General features: G+C 35.1%; 1 protein-coding gene across 1 annotated transcript in view; it reads left to right on the top strand.

Annotated features, from left to right (window-relative positions):
- SEMA3E (semaphorin 3E) overlaps nucleotides 1-21,995 on the top strand; it is a 129,433-nt gene that overhangs the window by 50,981 nt on the left and 56,457 nt on the right. Inside the window, exon 2 of the mRNA XM_059847451.1 lies at nucleotides 17,732-17,892. Within this exon, the coding sequence (XP_059703434.1) occupies nucleotides 17,732-17,892 (161 nt within the window). The remainder of the gene's footprint in view (nucleotides 1-17,731; nucleotides 17,893-21,995) is intronic.

The raw sequence follows: 21,995 nt of genomic DNA, 5'->3' as shown, positions 1-21,995 counted from the left end.
TGGGCTTTTTTCTTCTCTGAAATACAGCTGAGTGGCCAGTGTCCACACCTTTAGCAACTATACCATTCTCTGAGCACACAGAACCAAACAAAACCCAATAAGCTCCTATTCACAGTAACAGCAGAGACTGAGACTATGGTAGTGCATATTTTAATGCCATTATTGCATTTTTAATTGAAATTGGTCTCCCCTTAACATACCACACTTAACCTCCAGGTACAATGTGCTGTACAAGAGTTTTGAGATTGTCACACTTTAAAGGTGTGTAGTTAGGCAGAAAGCCAAAGCAAAGTGCTCCTCGTTCCTCTGGAGAAGACTTTCCCCCAAGGAATGCAAATATTTATATTTGGAAGGTATACTTATCAGCAAGTGATTCAGCTTTCAACAATCTCCCGTTCTTCAAAAGGAAGTAGATAATTTAATAATGCTAATAAATGATCAGTATACTATTTTTATGGATTTTAATGCATGAGCAAATAATAAGCACTCTAGCAACACCACCCTTCCTTCTTTATAATATATCATTGCAGCATTAAACTGATACAAATCCTAGACCTTGACATGGATTTCCTATTAGCTGATTTGTGCTAAAAAGCATGTGATGTGTATAGATGTGTTTGCTCACCTATTAACTATTTTAAAAAGTGGTAAACGGGACCAAAATGTAAGCCCCTCTTTTCACACTTTCTATCAATGATGGAAAGAACCACTGAATGTATTTTCTTTCAACGAGCTTCCAGATGTATGTAGCCTCATATGCAAGTTGCTTTTGTCAGAAGCAAACTTTGCACATAACTAATCATAATATTAGAAGGCCTGTTGCATATGTCATAGTTAATCCATGAGAACAAAATCTAATACCCAGTGTAAGTAAGCACTAGCTAACCTAGATAATCAAGGTCTAGTTTTACAGAAAAAATTAAGATATCCTTTAGGTGTCTTAAGAAACTGTGACTAGGCTTTGGTTATTAAAAAAAAAAAAAAAAAAGATATATATAACCAGTTGAAAATATGCTTAGAGGCACTTTTTGTTTATTTTAAGAACTTTTGCATTATAACTATTTCACTAGCCCTTCTGAAAGTTAAAATGTAGATACTGTGTATCTGCCTGATGTCTGAAGAACAGCTGTGAAACAACAGAAATACTGTGATTTGAAAAGAAACCAAAGCACTGATATATAAATATAAACTATTTTTCTAATATATGAATGTATTAGAAAAATGTTGAAATAATATGGAGTAAAACATTTTAATTCTATTATTCTCTGAGTCATAATGTAGTGCCATGCATTTAATACAAATATTTGTTACTTCTCTGACTAGAAATACTTCAGAGTGAAAAATACTTTTGAATATTTCTTCATTCCTTTAAATCTTTCTAGCATGGAATACTAAGTTGCATATTAAATTAGAGGTGTTTAACAGGAGTGGGGATAAAGATATGTAAAAACAATTGGAGAAAAACTTTTCACAAAAAGAATTTCACAGTACAGATGATGGTGCTAGTCAGCCAATCCTTCTATTGAACCACTATTTTGAGATACTGTTCACAATTAACAGCACAAAGAAAAATCCCATTGAACTAGAACAGAAGAGCTTTCCAATTAATAAGAAATAAAGCAGGCATTGTCATGCTCTCAGTTCTGTGTGTCATTTCTAATAAAGATTGGATAATAGAAATGCGTGCTAAAATGAATCTTTTCTTTATAACAAGAAGGCTCTATAGAACAGAAAATAATATAAACTTTTTTGGTATAGCTCTTTCTCAATCAAAGGGCATATCAGTTACTGTATATTGCTGCAACATTCCAAGCATTAAATTAAATTATAGACAATAGAATCAAATACAGTTTACATCTGCGGAGCATTAAAAAATGAGGCACGTTCAGCAGTTTATTTATTCCCAGTAGAATTACTCCTGTTGAAACAGTGCTCTGAAAACATTCTTTCCTACCAGGCTTGGCTGTCTCAAATGCATTCCTCAGGCAATACACATATTTAGTTTTTAAATGTGACATGTAGAAATCAACCTTGATTTTCTTGGATGGCTGGACTTTCTTCAGTTGTGCTACAGTTTAGGTAACCTTATCACTCCCAAGCTCTAACCCTGCTACTGGACCTGTGCAAACAGCCTGAAGCACACTTATTCCACAGGGCTGCAAATAAGCACCAAAGGTCCTCCTGTGTTAATGCATTTTGAAGGCTTCTGTCACTTTTTACACAAGATGTCTGTGTAAGGGGAGGCCAAATTCTGTGGAGACAGAACGTGCAATCTTTAGTCTAAATACAAGGAGCTGGACCATCTGATCTGAAAATTACACTTGGTGGAGTACCATTAAAGCTCACTGCAGTCTTAAAAGAAAGGGCTGCAAACATGACTAGTAGGCTTGGATGCACATTTTTAAATGCAGCTTAAAATTGTTTTATAAATCAAATACATTTTGGATTTAAGTAGTAGGCATCATATCTTCTTGTTCCTAACGCTGGACAATTTCTTCTGTAATTTAGATCAGCAGACTGTATAAATAATTCAGAAACAGCAATAGGGAGCATCAAGGACAAGATCCTACACATGTGAAAATAAGTGAAATTTCATTGAGCAATTTACAGTGCTACCTTTTGCACAGTGGTCACTCCATTTTCTTTGGCTGCTCTGGTCTTTTGCCTGGAGACCCTAGAGCACATTTGAAATTGAATCATTACCTATGTTGAGTTCCATCCATTGCATGATTTGCTACACCTTTCTCTAAATACATATATTTCTGATTCTTTTCTTTCATTTTTTTCCCCCCCGAAAGACTCATTGGTCAAGAAAAAATACTTGCATCTTCATAGAATTTGTAGCTTGATGTGAAATTTAGTGTGTTGTGTTCTAAAAAAAGCCCAAACTGGGTTGTATTGAAAAGAAAATTAAAGCATTTAAGCAAAAATTAATCCAAATCTCTTAGAACTCTTGTGCAATTGAACTTCTGACTACTTACATTGATATTCTGTAGACTTTCTCAAGTTGGATTCTTCATTTAAAGCTCTCTGACGAAAGAATGTGAAAAGGAGGTAAATATTTAATGTGAAGGGATTCCTTAGATGTCTTTAGTACAACTTACTTGAAGCAGAGGACGACATTTCAAGACGTAATTTGTGTTAAGGTGCTGATGCTTATATTTTTGATATGAATGCGAGAACAGGGGCAGCTGACTTGGTTGACTTGGTGGAAGGCACAGCTGCCTTGACTTTGTCAAGACATATGTGTAAACACCAGAGCTCCAGTTTTCAACAGAGACAGCATCCGTACTGCTGCTTCACTAGAGCAGGACATGTAAATCCTTATCAGTAAACCACCAACAGATACACAGTGACAAGAAATCCTTCTAAAGGACCTGTCCTCTGATCTTTATGAACCTTCTAAATAGAACAAAGAAAGCAGTGCAAATTCCACTGACTGTCTGAGCTACGAATCACCAAAATGCTAAATTCTACAGGGAAGAAAAAGTAATCATTTCCAAAACTGTTCAGCATTTTTATAGCTATTCAGATAGAGATGATGGGCATAGACAAAAAAAAAAAAAAAAAAAAGATAACAACAGTTACTGTCAATTGGCATTAACAGCAGCACCAGGTTAGACATGCATAGTGTAGGCATAAATAAGCACTTTAACAAATTTTAGAGTAGAGCTTTATTTTTGCACTAGTATCTCTGAGACTAACTTCAAAAGGGAAAAAAAAAGCCAACAAAAAACTAGAAGTTAAAACAGGAAAAAAAAAGCCAAGGTTGCTTTTGGAAATATAGATTCTCATTATAGCTATCATTTTTGGTACCTTTATTAGAATACTTTCAGATGCTGAGCAATGCTTTCTTAAAAAATGAGAGCTTTGTGTCAAGTAACATTTTGTATATGCATATAAGCGTACTTGCACGCATGCACAAAAGCACACTTTCTATGGGTCACAGAATATTTTCCTTGGATGAATATTTTCTGAGGAGATGAATGTAAATATTATTTTTTTTTATTTTGCTGTTGCATAGAAATATTTTACTTGCAAATGTGACACATCCAACTACTGATCTGGTATCAGCATCCTGTGCTAGTAGAAAATTTTGTTTTTTAGTAAATTATATTATGAAAAATGAAGACGGGGAAACAACCTGGAAGATAGCTAATCCTTTCCTCACTTGTATGTGGCTACTAACTGGAACAGATTGTCAGATATTTCCCCCTATCTTTTTTAATTGGCTCATCTACTAGCAGTTCTACCACTTGCCTTTGCAGATTATTCTGAAACTAATAGATCTGACTTTTACATTATTTGTATCCTTAATGCTAAATTATCCACCCCAATGCCTTGTCATGTCCTTGCAGTATTTGCTATTTCCTTTTCCCTTTCTTTTTTTTCAAAAACAAATATATATAATTGTGCTGTCTTTTAACAACTTTATCTTTCATTTCTTCCAATTGTGGAAAATGGGTAGGGAATGTTTGATACTTGTCATACACTCAGTTTGGATAAGTGAATGAGATTGCAAAAGATGCAATGAAAACCATTTTTGAGGGGGGCTTTCTTGTGCTATGCATACAATGCTCATCATGGCTTGTGTGGCCTCTCAGTGGCTGCCATATGAGATGTTGTTATTGAGAAATAAGTCCTCCTGCAGGAGACCCTGTTAAAATCAGAAACAGTGTCATAGGTATTTATGTGAATAACGCTGGCAGAAACAAACCAGATATGTTGCATTTTCATTTACACGTATGAGTATTTTCTAATGCTTTGCCTTCTTCTTTTTCTTCTTTGTAATGTCCCACTGTCTTCAGATCAAACACTATTTTATAATATCCTACAAGTGTCAGAATATGACCCAATTCTTTAATTCTTAAACAGAGAAAATTCCCTTGTACTTTATTTAAGCTTATATAATAAGTGGCAGAACTACTTAAGTGTAACGTTTTCCTCTAAAATATTTATGAAATATAATATAAACTCTCAGTTAAATTATATATTCAGTCCTATGTGTACTTACTTCTGACAGTTTGATAAATGTATTATTCTGTGACAAGTCATTTCATAGAGTTTTTTATGGTTTTTTTACATGTTTTCCTAGTGTCAGGCATTGAAAATTGTATCCTGATATTTAAATACTAGTGCAATATGCAGCAGGTATTAAAAAATTAATTTGTCCTCAGATAGTCCCACACCAGTAAATATTATGCAGAATAAAAATCTCTGTTTCTATTCTATTCTAAGAAAAAACATTGCTGTCAGATTAGGCATATAGCACTTGGGATCTATAGTTCTAATAAAATGTCTTCACATTTTTCATATTTATATTGACAGTTATTTTGGATGTAACCAGCATATCTCAAAAGTTGGTATTTGTAAATTATCTTGTAATTTTGTAAAAGGATTCTGACTTTTTTCTTCTATATTAATGTTTCTCTACATCTTTCAATCTCTAAACACTAGTTGAAAAATCCATTGCAGTTTTTTCATAAGTTCTATTGCTTTTGGAGATAGCCAAATTTTTTTAAAGATACATCTTCTTAGGAAAGGCATAATAATAGGTACTTTAAAGGTATGCAGAAGTTCTTTGCTAGCAGTATAGATTATAGTTTTGGTTTTTTGATTTTGGTGTATTTTTCCTCTATGAAGCATTATGAAAATACAGAAATTTAATTCTTTTCCCATTGATTAATATTTTGGCAGAAAAAGGGATATTTGCATGTTTTAAATTAAGACTTCTATTTTGTTTTAAGAACATGTTGTTTTGAAATGTTAGTTGACTTACTGTAAAAACAAAGGACTGCATTAATCAAAACAAAATATGTAAAATTATCAAAATAATTCCATCCATGGGAAAATAACTGGATTTTTTGATGTTTGAAAGTGCTCTGTATTTGAAGTTTTTATTCCAGTTTGGAACGGAAACATTTTCCAAAGTCTTTACAAATCGTTTCAGAATCTGAAAAATGTTCTCTCCCAGTTCCAATACCTCTTGTGTGTTCTGCTCCCTTTATTTTGGAGGGCAAATTCTCAGGACTGTGGGTCACCCACTGTACTTGCATTCAAAATTTGAACTGTCCTGCAGTTTTATGCAGAGTTGCTGAATGATCTGTGCAAATCATGTAGATTTGTACTGTAAATTCAAACCCTGGAGAATTTTGTGAATATTGAAATTATTATTTTCTCATTTACGCTGTCTTCATTAGAGATTTTTTTTTAAATTTTGGTTTATTTTTTAAACTTTTGTTTTGGCTTTACCTTCCAGTTAGATTGGAAATTCCTGGAGAAAACAGTTGTCCAGGGCTGTGTGTTTTTTCACCTCTGAGCAGTACATAATCTATTAACCAGGATCTGTACTGGTTAATAGATTATAATTTTTTTTAATAGCAGTATAGAGTGTGAGATTGAGATCACCCCCAGCAAGTTTGTGGACGTCACCAAGCTGGTGGAAGCAGTGACAGTCCCTGGCTCTGGCAGGGGGTTGTGGTGGATGATCTTTGCAGGTTCTTTCCAACCCAAAGCTCCCTCTGTACCTATGATTTAATCCCTACATCTCTATGAACTCTGCACAGCTCTTTGGTATACAAAAAAGAATCAGATATATCAATCATTCATTTTCATACTATGCCTATAATTCTAAACATCAATTGCCCTTGTGAGAAATAAAGGACATTAATGAAATCATCTCATGTTCTATTCTCTGTAAAGCCAGCTATAGGTAGAAAAGATGGATTGACCACAAAACATCTAAAATTAAGCCCCAGTGTTAAACCAACAATCAAGATGAAGGTGAATTTTGAAATTACAGTGAAGAAAGAATTAATGAAGGAACACTCATAAGTGTGTAGTGGTATTATATCCTGTACAAAATGATTCAGGACAGAGTCATACTGAGACAATGTTCCATTTTGAAGTGGGAGAGGTTTATGGGAGATTTTTTTATGATTACCATCGTGTCAAGTGAGGATATAGACATGTAACATGTAATTTCAGAAGACTGTTTCTCTGCTGTAATATAGAATTCTCTTCACTGTAAGAGGGGCTTTTTTCATCATTGGGAATTTTCCTAAAAGCACTTGAAAGGCTTAGGAGTACAAACAACAGCTGAAATTCAGTACAGTCTATTGTATGACTCCATTGGATAATCAAATGTGACACGAGAAAAGATAAGGTTTATATCAAAGTACAATAAACTTCTAAACAAGCACTATCACTTTTCTGTCTTGCAAAACCCTTCAGAAACAAATGAATAGTGTTGGGGGGAAAAAGGAAAGGGAGGATGGGTGGACATGTCCATGAAGGTATGTCCATGAAGGTTTGAGGATAATATGCAACAGTAAATAATACAATTCATAATAGTTACATGACCATGAATGGCTGCCTATTATTGACTTTTATTCTCCAGTTACACGATTTAAGGTAAACTGTGTTGAGTTCTACCAGCTCAAAGTCAAATGGCTGAAGAATGTTTTGAATATTTGCAAAGCATTGTTGATTCTGAAAGGTTTCAAATGTGTCCGAAGTTTTTGAAATAAAGCTGTTTTCTGTCTCTCTCTTCCAAGGCATTTACTTAACCAGAATTTTACAGATAATTAGGCAGGCTGGGGGATAAACAGAAGAGACAACAAAGATAGCTATTTCTATGTGTTGCCCGTCACTGCAGTGATTAATATTGCAAACACTGATAAAATACAACCTTGTTTTATTTACAGAATGTACTTTGGAGTGGAATTCATCCACTCCATTCCAAGTTCATTATGTATCTAAAATTTAGATTACATTCTTAAAATTTGAATTATAGAAATTACTGCTGTCAGATTATATTTGTTTGAATGCTCTTAAAAAGGAATTTTTAAATGCCATTTGGGAATACCTCTTTCTTTTTTTCTGTTAAAAAAAGACAGCTGGATAAATATCTTAAACTAGACACCTGACTTTGCACAAAAGCTGAATATAGGAGCTTGAATTCTTTCATAAAGCTCTGTGTCATAATAATAATAATAATAAAAGAAACATAAATAAAATAAAGGCAACAAAAAGACCTTTGATGTATTCAGTTGTCATTATTATTTAAAAGTATTTGAGATGGATCAGGAAAAGCAGGGTCAAACCATGGATGTATTAGTGCCAGTTAACTCACATGACGTAGGCCTTCCAAAGACAATGATGTAGCAGCTGAACACATCTCCTTTCCTTGAGTTAAATCTTTCCAGAGAAGACATTCTGGTCAATTAAAAGAACAAACTTTGGACTAACAAAATTTTCATTTCTAGAGAAGCCTATTCACTGCTGTTTGTAGAGTTTCTGTGCTCAGGGAAAATTGAATTTATTTCAGTGAGCTGTTGCAGGTCTTTCTAAACTTACCTGTGAAATATTGTCTCGAACTCTGCATGTGCTGTGAGTAATTTATTTCACAGGAAAAAAAAACCCTTGAAAATTTCTTTTCATCTTTTTAGTTATTTCCATTTCAATTTTCCCTCTTCCTTTTGCTTTTCTCACAATGCCTCCTTTCTCCTCAATTCTGTTTTTTTTTCCTGTTGATGACTCCAGATAGCCTTACATACACTGTCAATCACATGCCATCCTGCCCAAGAGCATATGCTGCTGAAAATCACATGAGATAGCTCCTTTTATTCCATCTTTTACAGGGGAAATTCAATTTAACAGTCATTTTGAATAGCATAAACCCCTGACTCTTGGCATCTTCATTTTAACTGAAAGCACCAGATTCTCTTTCTGTCAAAACACAGGATCTCTCCATAGGAAGAATTCTCTTCTTCCCATACTGGTGTTGTAATAACCATGTAGTAAGTGGTACACCTTAATAAATCAGCTCCTCAAGAGACTGGACTGTCTGTGTTTCATCAGCAGAGGTCTGTGATTATTTGAACCATATGTACCTTCTAAAACTCAAGTTTTATAAATTGATTATTTCACTTGTTAACACTATTAAGATATTAAACATAATGTAAAACATCTTCAGTGAGTATAATTTTAAAAGGACATTTCCTTTTGTTCTTGCTTCCTTAGAGGTATTTGGATGAAGTGCATAAAGTTCACAAAAAATATTTCATGGATGCTTGTGTTTTCCAAACATTGGAATAATTGCACTGTAAAAAATTCCAGTTTATATTACTGCTGGAATGTTTTAATAGAAAAACACATTTCTGAAGCTTTCTATCGTACAGTCTACAATTCAAAAGGAAATTTATAATATTGAGGAAGATATTATTATCCACAACATTAGCATGTATTATCACCTCCTAAAATGCTATACTAAAAAAGGATCATTAGGATTTGAAGTCACTATAGAATTTTAGGCAGCCACATTATGCAGGTCACTGAGACCTGGGAGTTCATAACAGCCACAGTGTTATGTCATTTTGCATAAGCAATTATTTGATATTTTCTACCACAACCACATTTCTGAACTGTGTTGTCAGATAGCATTTTGGGGATGCATGTACCTTTTCCAAGAAAAATCCCACTGGCAAGCTAAACAAATGTTTTCATAATAGAGTACAATGGTATAATGAGTATGTCAATTTACCAGAGCAAATTTGTTTGAATGAGTGCCAAAATTTGCTATCTAATAATGAAATGAATTTAAAAAAAAATTCTTCCCCATTCTGCAAGCAATATCCCTCTAACTGGAAATAGATATAGAAAAAAAATATAGTAAGCTTAATTTAAAATATTTTGAGTTGTTACTATTGTTCAAAACTAAATACCAACATCAAAAGCATAATGAATGATAGACATCATTTATATAGTAGTTTGAAATGATGAAAAAATTCTTCTCATTTTGAGTGATTTTCTGCTGTTTCTAAGGTTCAGATAAAATACAGAAGGAAAACTATTTTTCCCTATACTGTTCCACATCTGTTTAAGCTATACTGGCGTGATTACCTAGGTCAAAATTAATGAACTTAATTGGGAACAATGGCAGATGAGCTCTGGATTAGGCCTACTTTGAGAAACCATTCTATCTTACTGCTTTAAAAAGCAACTGTAAGATCCAGAAATTGGTAGGGCCAAATGTGTTAGTGTCAAAAAACAAATGTCACTTCAAAATACATGACTGTTTAGCAGGTTCTGTAACTTCTTTCTTTTGACTTAAAAAGAGGTTTTATTCGAAAACAATCTGTAAGTAATCCATCATTTCTAGGTAGCATGATTAAAACCCAAAATATCAACTTTTTACTGCAATGAATTTAATTTCTTTTCAAGCATTAGTAGCATTAAATTGAGTATCAGATTTTTTTTTTTTTGGACCAGCATGTAAATCTAGAAATATATCTGAAAATTGCTGTAAACCCAGCTTGTATGAATATGGTATGTGATTTCCCTTAAACTGATGCACACTGTAGAAATTTCCAGCAAGCACTAAAAATATTATAAAATAGTGTAAGCATACATATTATTACAGTTATGTAATATACTAACACTGTAAACCCTGGTCTTTTTGTAATGTTTGTATTTCTGTTATTAAGTGACTAAAGCCAAACCAGCTACAGTGTTGCTAACTGAATATGCTATTTTTCTACCAGGAAGAAAAAAAAAAGAATTTGCTGGATGTGACATATTATATGTATATCACAGTATGCATGTGACATATATTAGTTTGAAATGGAAATATCAAGGATTGGGACTTGAGCTGTGTTAAGGACTTTCCAGCTGTGTTAGCTGTGTTAAGGGCTTTCAAGCTACACAGAATATTTTCTGTTATTATCTGAGTAGAATTAGAAGAAACAAAAATATTTCCTGAAATTTATTATATGTTCCAGTTTTAGGTTTTTCCAATATTCTTAAGAGGGAAAAAAATCCAGAAGAGTGTTTTGGCTTGCATACAGATTTAAACTATTCTTGTCTCCCCAAACTGTACCTTTTAATTTCAGAAACTTTTGCCTCTGTAATTTTGACAGACTGACAGGGAAAGATTTTGTTTGAAGTTTTGACTATAATTTAAACTTCATCACTAAATCCAGAACATTTAGAAGAAGAGAACCAAATAAGCAAAATTATTCATGGGCTTTGCTGCACCAGCTCCCTTCATGAAGCCAATTACATTCTCCAAATAAAGCTCGACAGCCAAACTCACCTGCTGTTAAGAGCAGAGGTTGAAGCATATGAAAGTAGTTATGGACTAATGGGATTTTGCTTGTTACTAGAGTTTGTTTTCTGTCTCCTTCTCTGCCAAGTTTCTGAGGCATCTGCCTGGCAGCCACATAGATAAAACCTCAAGCAGAGAAAGCTCATACTTCAGTCTCCCTCACAGACTTATAAACCTATCTCCTGCTGATTCATCTTCTCCCAATAAAACACTAAAGTATCTTAAGAACAGTGCTTTAAAATTATAGTGGTGTCTTTCAGCATTACTACTACCCTGGATTTTTTTATTTAGTTTACTATTTGCAATTAATTCTGCTATTACAGTTCTTAGCTCAGATTTTGCTACCAAATCTCAGGCAGGAGGATTTTCTTTGGCCACCTCTGGCCAGTTAATGCTGTTCCTTTTTCTACTTCCCAACCAGTTTAGTTCCTTGCTGTTTGACCTGAGTTAATGTAACTTTCCATTACCTGACAATCACTATCATGACTTTGTAATTATTGTTATATTTGACTAAGGACTGTAAGCACAGAAAAGTAAAAATTGTCATTCTCTTATTCAACAGAATTGGGGGTTTTAGGTGAATTTTACTCTTTATTATTTTCCATGGGAAGAAATCTTCTGCTTCCTACTAATTTTATATAGAATATTGCCAGTTAGAGGTCTTAACCTTGTCCAAAAAGATTCAACCACTTGTAGGTTTATATTTTTGTCCTTGTGATGGATGAGTCTTTAGAGTACCCTCAAATAAATATTTGCCTTAAAGTACCAGTGTTTTAAAACAGAAGATACATATATTGCCTGGTCTTACAATTGACCTCTAGGTCATAAACTATGTCACAGATATTTCAAGCTCTCCTCTATGTATCTTTTTATTTATTCTCATTTTTGTTTCTGTCTCTTTCTTGTCACATGTAAGCAGATTTTGTTATCACTTGTCAGCAATACAGCAAAAAGTTAAATTAAATAAAATTACATAAGGTTCACAAAGTTCTTGTAAAAGTTGTTCCACTGCAGTATCAGTATTCAGGACTATGCCAATAGTTTGAAGCATAAGATGTCATTCAGGTGCTCACATTACCTAGACTTTATATCAATGGCCTTTCACATTATTGATGGGGACAGAAGGCAACCCCAGCCATTAACTCTTCCTGTAAAGCAGCACTGAAACATCCACCTTTTGTGGGCTCATTTGTCAGTGCCCTGCATCTGGAAAACATCTTTGCTGGAAGAATGATCTGCAGCATGAAGTAGTGTGGGAGGTGAGATATATTTCTGAAGAATTTGAAAGGGGAGCCAAAGATTTTTATGAGGGCAAAAAAGGGCAAAGGCAATAGACTTGTGCAGTTATGGTGATGTAATGCTACGAAGAACAGAGCAGAGCAACAGCAGCTTTGTCACTCCATGAGAAAAAGAAAAAAGATTAAAAATTTGCAGTGGTATTTGTCTATATTAATGGTCCAAAATTATATATTACTCAAAACGTGCTTTAATTCTGAGAATGTGTTAAAAATTAAATGGCAATATAGTCTAGTTGCTGTGAAGCAGCATTGAGATTTTCACATTTGAATTTCTAAGCATAATTAAGTTATTGATAATTATGTTTAAAAAACATTTATATAAAAATAGAGTGACAACTTTTTTTTCTAATTGAAGAAATTACTATTCTAAAACAATCTTAGCTGTTAGAATTATTTACTGCTCATTAAAATATCCAAGCAATTGCCTTTTAGGAATATAATTAACATTGTTAGACCAATGTGTAATAGAATCCATTTTGTCAAACAGGATACAGTATGAATACATTCACCAAAGCAGATCTGCTGTAAGAGATGGTGTGGTAAGCAAGATCAGCCTGAACATTTGCCAGAAAGCTCTGTCAGACAGATAGCAAACCATCAAGTTGGTTCTCAGCTTTTAAAACAGAAAGAAATAAGATTTGTTCTCTTATGAAATGTAATTCAGCAACACAGACTTGTTTTAAAGCTTTCACAGGTTAAGTGAAGTGCCACATAGGAGTATGTAAATATTGAAGTAGTCTTTCCTTTGTTGAGCAAAATGCTGTTTGTACTGCAGTGGGGTGGGTTTAGTTATGATCTTGAAAGTTCAGATTAAAATGGCAAAGCACTATAGCACAAAAGATAAAGTTTTCTCAAAGTTATGGATCAGTACTCCAGAAGATTTGTTTTTACCAAAAGATAGGAAAGGTCTTTTCTCTTTTTTTCTACGTACTGAGTGCTCACAATATATTCACCTTTAATAATTCATCATCTGTGTCTCTGGCTTTTTGCTTCTTTATGCAAGATCTTTAGAGAAGAAGTAACTTTTTTTGGTGTTTTGTTTTGTTTTGTTTTGTTTTGTCACAGAAATCTATAGAAACTCAGTAAAAGGAAGGGTTCTGCTCAACTGAAACCCTTAGTCACTCCCACATGAGGGAGAAGCTGAGGGTTTCTAACCCATGTGCTGGAACAGTTTGTATAATTTCTTAAATATTAAATATTTATATATTTTGTTGCACAGCTTCAACCAGAAACGGATAAAGCATCCATCCTTCTCTACCAATCTAGTAGTTAATAACTTGGGATTAGACCTCTTTACAGAAGGAGAAAAATCTGAGTTTCAAGACCTTTAGAAAAGGAAATTAACCTCATGTCTGCTATTCCTCAGGTGACTGATTTAGCCCTTAAAATATTTTAAAAATTTTAGGTAGCACTGTATTTTCTCTGGCCAGGTTGTTGAAGAAAAATGCGCCTGCACCTGATCTTGTTAATGTGCTAGATGTGCCCAGCATAACTATGGACATTAAATCCTAATATTAGGTAAAGGAACAATGTCTTTCTGGGTTATGCTCAAGTTTAGACATTTTCTAGAAATTGATTTTTTAATTAAAGGGTATCAGCATGATCAGAAATGCAACTTTTGACGCCTCAAGGAATCTGTATTTACAAGGTGACCCCTGTGAGCATAAGCTTCTTTAAGGTAACTGAAGGTAGATTTTGGGGAAATTTGCTTAAAAATTTGAATCCAGGAGCCTCATCCCAGTTGTGTTGTGATTTCAATGCCCAAGTACAGCTCAGCGCTGCAAAGTGCAGTGATCTGTGTGTCCAGCTCTGGGCCCCCCTCATAAGGATCTCACCTGTATGGAGCAAGTCCAGAGGAGGCCACAAAGATGATCAGAGGACCAGAGCACCTCTAGTATCAAGACAGGCTGAGACAGCTGAGACTGTTCAGCCTGGAGAAGAAAAAATTTTAGGAAGATCTTATAGCAGCTTTCAGTATTTAAAGGGGCTAAAAGAGAGCTGGAGTGGAAAATTTTTCACAAGGGCATGTGGTGATAGAACAAGGGGTAATGGCTCTAAGCTGTAAGAGCATAGGTTGAGGTTAGATGTTAGAAACCTTTTACTGTGAGGGTGTTGAGACACTGGCACAGGTTGTCCAGAGAAGATGAGGGTGCCCCATCCCTGGAAGTGTTCAAGGCCAGGTTGGACAGGGCTTGGGGCAACCTGGTCTTGGAGAAACTATGGCAGGAGGGTTGGAGCCAGATGATCTTAAAGGTCCCTTCCAAACATTCTGTGGTTCTTAGAATCACAATGCATTTGTGTGAGCATGAAAGCTGGGCAATGTGTGGAGGCAGCAGCTCATCCAGAAGAAGTACAGCTTCATTCCTACATTGAAGGCAACCAGCTTTCCTGAAGGGGCATACCACCACAAAAGTTATGTTCTACTGCTTCAGAACCTGTTTCATTTACAACAAACCACACCATGGTGAGATTCACTTGCCTAGTAATGGCAAGCTTTCAGTGCTGTTTTAGGCTCCCAGATAGACCACTCATTCTCCAGACATTCAGGATGTGCTGCATTATCTTAATATCTCATGTATCATATAACAGATTAAACTTCTACTACCTATCAAAGGATCTACATAATATTACTACATTTGTGATTCAGTACAAAATCACTCTTCAAACCCAACCTGTTGGGTTCCAATCCTTTCAGATGTTGGGTTCATTCCTATTCTTGTCTCTATCCCCACAGCAACCCCATGTCTGTGTAGTTTGGTGGACCAAGTCTTAGAAACAACTCTTTTTGCAAGTTCTGTCTTGAAAGATATTTACTATTCTCAGCTTCCATTTAAGACAATAAGATTTGCAGGTGTGCTTTGTGGGACTGAGTCTTATATAAGCAGTTATCAGTTTATGTGATCGGGTAGAGAATTGTTCATCATTATGAGAACACATGAGTCATATCTCTGATCAATGTAAAGAAATATTGTCTCATTTATGAACAATTTGCCTTCAGGACAACATGAAAATAAATCAGGGGAAGCTACCACAGTAACCTTTTGTTGCTTGTATATAACTAGAATTTAAAATGCAAATCTTTTCACTCCAAGGCTGATTGAAAAATAAAATATACTGAATGATTTATATTCTTGAAAATTAAAACTGGGTTTATTTAGGACCAAAAGTGTATTTCTAGCTCTGCTTTCATTTCATTTCTAATCTGTTCAGAAACAAGCAATGTTCTTCCAAAACAGCAATCTGCTCATTTGCTTGGCAAGAGCAAGCTTTGCAAGTGCCATTTCCACATTGCTGTGCAGCTGTGTGCTGAGTGTGTCACTGTCAAAAAATGTGTATCTATGCACTGGTTAGTATGCAATTCTTAGACAAAAAAGTCTCTTGTTCTCTTCATCATGATCTTCTTCTCAGTGACTTAGTTTTCCATTTGTTTGGTGAAGCCAGTCTCACACAGGTACAACTATTTAGTAGATTCTGCTTGAAGATCAGTTGAGAAAGACATCATATGTGAGGCTGAACTTTTAGCACAACTCCTTTGATGTAAATTTTATCATCATCATCTAAGGAAACAACTTTCAAAAACTAGTTACTTTTAGCCTCTGTTGACCTGTACTTTGCCTACCTAGTAAATGGAGTGAAATATTTATCCTATTACTAAAATCACTTATCATCACACACACAATATACTTAATAATTTAAAATTAATAGAAATGTTGTCAATTTGATTATATTAATACCTTTTTTGAGCGTTAATTTTTTTGCTTACAGAACGTCAGCTGTAGTTTCTATGTTCATGCTGTTAAGATGCAGCATGGACAAATGAACATAACTGCTGGTGTGGCATGCGAGCAGGAGGCTCCAAATTGGATGGGGACTCATTTGTCTTCTCTAGCTCAGGGACAATCCCTCTTCTTCCAACATCAGCTTCAGCTGTGAGGATAAGCATATTTGATTAATTTACCAAAAGTGATTTCTTTAAAATGAAACAATTTGCCACAGTACAGACATAAGAACAAAGCTGCTTTCCCCCAGTTCAAGCTCTTTTTTGTTTGGAGGGAGTCCAAGGGTACTCTCTCAAATGACTCCTTTTGAGGCTTCTCAACAACAAATTATTTTCAGCCATTCTGACCTGCTGCTAGCCAGGTTGTGCTCTGCACCACAGTGCAGAGAGATCCCCATGTTTTGCCTTTCTTGGTTCCTGAGGCCTGAATTCAAGTTTCTGCAACATTACCCAGAATGAATTTCCTTTTCTCGGTGGCACTGGCTTTAGCCTAGATCATGTACAGGTAAATCTCAGATTCGCATATCAGCTCAGTGCATTTCTTGACAAAATCAGTGTTGGAAAATTATTCATATGCATTTCACAGATTTCATACTGTTTTCACTGAATTTAGAGGCAATACACTCAGTGAACTAAGTGAAGACAGTGCTAAGCTTAAAACCCCCAATGCCATCCTCCTAAAAATACAAGCCCAGATAAAAATAGTGTGTACACTGAAAACCTGGAGTTTGACACAGCTGAAAGACAAGGACACAATTTCCAGTATTTTTTTTTCAATTTCAATTAATTTATTAAATTTTTTCCTCATTTGCAGTTATTGTTCTAAGTACAATTGTATTTGCAGGGAATGCCTCAATGAAGGCAGGGATGACGAATCTGACTGCATGTTCTCAGAAGGCTAATTTATTACTTTATCATACTGTATTATATTAAAGAATACTGTACTAAACTATACTAAAGAATACAGAAAAGATTCTTATTCAATGCTAAAAAGATAATAATGAAAACTCGTGACTCTTTCCAGAGTCCTGACACAGCTTAGCCCTGATTGGCCAATGATTCAAAACAACTCACACCAGAATCCAACGAAGCAATCACCTGGGTAAACAATCTCCAAAAACATTCCACATGTGAGCACGACACAGGAGAAGCAAATGAGATAAAAATTGTTTTCCTTTTCTCTGAGGCTTCTCAGCTTCCCAGGAGAAAAATCCTGGGCAAAGGGAATTTTTCAGAGAATGTGAATGCCACAAAGTACTTTTTCCTTTTCAGAAAATGTCCAGGAGAAAACTAATTTTCATCTCTCCCTATCTCTTATATTAGGTATAAAGATTATGATGGAAAGATTCAGAGACAAACCTCCTTGAGAACTGGCTTAGTTTAAAAATTGTTCCCAGGTGTTTTGTGTCTCCTTCTTACTCAAAGATTACATGTTTAGCTTTTTAATGTCCCACAACTTCTCGCCCAGTTCCCTAGGAGGATATGAAAATGAAGCCATGAAAGCTAAGCTGTTTGGTATTTATCACAAGCACTCTGATTGCATTTCAGAGCTCTGGGATTTAAACAGGACGTCAGTCTTTCGTAGCCCGTTTGGATATCTTGGACTGCATGTAATGCTGCTGGATGAGTATCAAGAGCGACTGTTCGTGGGAGGAAGAGACCTCTTGTATTCCCTCAGTTTGGATCGAATCAGCGACAACTACCGAGAGGTGGAGTAAAAAGCCATATATTCATTTATAGTATATATTTATATATATTAGTCACTTCATGTCACAACACATAGCACAGGATATTAGAACTTTCATGACTGGAGTAATGGAGTTTTTGTAGGCATTTTGTGCATGAACTCTAAGGCCATATTTATATTTAAGAAAAATACACTAATTACCTTTTTTTAACCCCCTCTCTTCACCCGTAAGGCTCACTCTTTATGAGGAGACTGGGGGTCATATAAGTATTTCTCACTGAATTTCAGCATGGTTACAGATGTTTAGAACACCTCACATTTGTAGACATCTGATTTGTCTCCACTACATTATTGAGGAATAATATCTCCCTTATATTTTTGGGGATTTTCAGAAGATAAAATGTCAAGGGAAAAAAAAGTAGCATAAATGAAATATAGTAAAATATTTTTACATTTTATATTTTTATCATATAGTGTACTATGTACTAAAAAATAGTTTATAGTAAACTATAAGAAGTTTTCAATAGCAGCATAAACCTTGATGTTTTGGGGTTTTTTTTAACCTTTAGAAACGGGATTTTGCATTGGTTTGAGCCAGAGGTGCTATTATGTAATGACTGGAAGTGGCATTTGAAGGCTGCTCAGTGGTCTGTGGGGGAAAGGTGGGTTAAGTCATGATCTGTCAGAGAACTCAGAACATTGTATAAACCACAAGTGATTGGCAAACTGACAACTGAAGTGGAGAGGCTGGAGTCTGAGCTGATGTGAGTCTTGGGTTCCTTACTGCCTTCTGCCCTTGGAAGCTAGATTTGGAAACATACAGTGGCAAGGCAAGCTGGCAGGAACATTGTTCCATTGTCCAACCATATTGAATGCAGATAAATGATCTCTTGAAATATTTCAGTATTTTCCTTATCTACTTCTTTAAATTTTCCCAATGTGTTTTGATGTATTTTCATTTATTTGCAAATTAATAAGTAGAATAAAAAGTGAATAAAAAAAAAAAGTCACTTGGGAGAAAAATTTTTGTTGATTTCTATACAGCACTGACCACTGATGTTTCAATTTTTTTTTTTTTTTGCCCTCTTGCTTAAAGTGAATATCACTATTCTTAAGTCAACACCAACTTTACCATAAGTATCTTTGCTTATCTCCAAGCATAATTAGCATGTTCCACTACTGTGAACAGGTATATATGTTTTATTCTTTTTATAAACATTTGGGAACGTCAGTCCTTGAGATATGGGATATGGGATATGAATCTATTCAGGGAGGCTATTTGAGAATGTATCTACATTTAAAAAGAAAAACAAAACCCACCCAGAATTAAACTCCTCAGGGGGCAGAGTTACATAGTGAGCTTTGTTCCTTAACAGTGAGATATAAGCTAATTTCTTATAACTTTGACACAAATTATTAATATCCTGTGAGCTATAATAGAGTTCACAGATATGAAAACATTTAGGCAGCATTTGTTTCTATAAAATAAGCTTTTTGTCTCCACTCTCTTCTTCCCCCTTTGGCAGTAAATCTGTGAGGAAAGATGACAGGATAGAGCAATTCATGCTCCTGTCCAACCACCATCATCCCATCTGGACACACTCGAATTTCATTGCTCCCCTTCTTGTTTTTAAGTGGAGTATCAGCCATTTACTCTGGAATCATGTTCACTGTCAGGAGACCTGTGTAGAATATAGCAAAGTGATGAAAACTCTTCTTGCCTTTTTTTATGCTAAAATTGAGAAACTGAAATAAATGAAGCTCAGCCTGGCACCTTTAGAAACATGATCTCACTGGGACCTATCTCCCTTGAGTACAAATGGCATGAGCTTTTTCTCTTTTTCCCAGAGTTCACTCAGTGCAGATCTCATTCAGGGATAGTGAAGGAAAGTGTGATTGTTTTACAGCTTTATCAGAAAAAGTGTGGAATGAGACATTTCTGTTATAGGAACCCCTAATTGCTGAGATACATTAGAGAAAGTTCCTGGAGTTGAGAGAGTGGTTGATTAATTATTACCAAAGTTCTTAATTAATCTCTGTTTAACTGTGTCTTGGTTAGTTTTTGACCTTTTCTTTTTGACTGAAGAGTTTAATTAATCTAAACTGGAAGCTGTAATCCACTGAAAGGATATGAGTGCAGGCAAGTTCCTGGATTTTATGCTCTTTCTGGTAACCACGATGACTCACCGTCTGCAAAAGAAAGGTTTCGTGAAGTTTTGGGCAGATTCGGATTGATCTTCATCCTCTGTGACCCAGAAAAGAGTTTGTCTTTTAATTCATAGTCATCCCTTTCTCAACAATTTAGAATATGGATATGCTTTCTAAAAACCAAACTGAAATCCATTCCCACCTAGAGATTTATGCCTTTTGCTGTAAAATGACCAAAGAATTCAGTTCTAGTCAGAATATTAGAAGTTATCCCAAAGAAAAACAACTAAATGCTGAGTGAACATAACATGCTTCTGCATTGAGACCTGTTGACTGCCAAAGTAATCCAACATTTCCAAAAAACTTAACTTGTGATGCATATGAGGTATGCCTCCTATAAATCTGTATTTAATAGGCTGCATGTTTTCTTCACTTTCAATTCTCTTCAGCTTTCAAACACACTGCAACACTCTGAAGGGTAGATCATAGCTTTTTCATGTAACCTAATGGCCATTTATAAATCTCTACCAAATTATTTTAAATAAATTTTATCCTCACCAATTTTCATATCCACTAAAAAAAATTCCTAAAAAAAACTGGGGAAAAAGACCTTCAGGAAAAATATACTATTACCATCATTCTTGCTTTGGTGGGGAAATCCAGACATTTGGGTTGAGCTCTCAACTGTGGCAAAAACCTTCCAGGTCATCTGGGAAAGGGAGTGACTCTCACTTCTCTATGTGTCAAATAATGTTTATTTTATCTACTTTGCTCTCTGTATCTCTCATTTAATACATACAGAGTGTATTATAGTCTTTCTTAGAGTATTTAGCACATAATGCTATATGGTTTTGAACATTACTTAGATGTCTTGTTTCTATGTGAAGAGTGCCTTTACACTAAGAGTAGCAAGAATGAGGGAAAATATGAAATGTGAGTATCAGTGTTCACAGAGAATTGGAGCCAAATAAGCACTCAAAACCTTGTATAAAGACAAACCTTTGTAGGCACATTTCACTTAACCTTTGTTTTCTCGAAGAGCTCATTCCCTTTGACACCATCTTTGGAATAAAACCTTACTCATATTTGAGATTTGGTCCAAAGCCTTAAAGGCTTGTAGTGATCTAAAAGATAGAGAACTTTCTTTGGTGTCTGGTGCCAAACTTGTTTTTAAAACATTGCAGTTTGTTCTAATTGGTGCCAGAGAGGATCTTTGTTAACAGCAAACTTGAGCCAGTGCCAGTAGCTCATCACCACTGGTCAAACAGCTCATAAAGAGGAGGGACCATTGTTCCTTCTTTGGTCTCATGTTGGAGTGAAAATAAACTGCTCTTCCTATTTGCCCACAAATTCCTTACAGATAGCTTCTGCTTCAAGGGCCTTAATAAGATCTCAGTCTGAATAGAAACCTTCCCACTTCTCTAATGGGCTTGTGCAGGCAGATTTAAATTGTGCTGTTTCTCACCTAGTGTGAGATGGCTCCAGATTCAGTTTTATATCGCTGCTTCCATAAATTATGGAGATCTCATCATATATCTTGCCTCTAGTGAAACTCTACTTCGCTCCAGAGCTGGCTGAAGACAAGTCTGCAAGAACAGGGCTTGCTTGTGTCTTCTTTGAATGCTGTGTAGGAATGTGCACTAATGTAAAGTGAAATAAGAAGCACACAATTTAGTGAGTTTGATTATCCATTGGAATAACCTTCCAAGAGGTTATTCCTTGATAAATATATACCATATTCAGTCGTCAGCACTGAATTTTTAAAGAAATTATGTTTCAGCAAGCACAAGTTTGCTGTTAATTAAGCACTATTTATTGACTTAAACTGGGGACAGTGGTTGAATTTCTTAATTGCCTTGTCTCACATTAGAGTTCAGACTAGAACACAGAGTAGTCTGTTTTGGCCTGAAGTGCTATAAAGCTCATATAATTTCTTTAAATTAGTTTTCAGTATAGATACCATCCTGGTTTTTAAGG

This window comes from Haemorhous mexicanus, chromosome 5, assembly GCF_027477595.1.
Source record: "Haemorhous mexicanus isolate bHaeMex1 chromosome 5, bHaeMex1.pri, whole genome shotgun sequence".
In the NCBI taxonomy this organism is placed as follows: domain Eukaryota; kingdom Metazoa; phylum Chordata; class Aves; order Passeriformes; family Fringillidae; genus Haemorhous; species Haemorhous mexicanus.
This window is presented reverse-complemented; position numbering and strand designations above follow the sequence as displayed.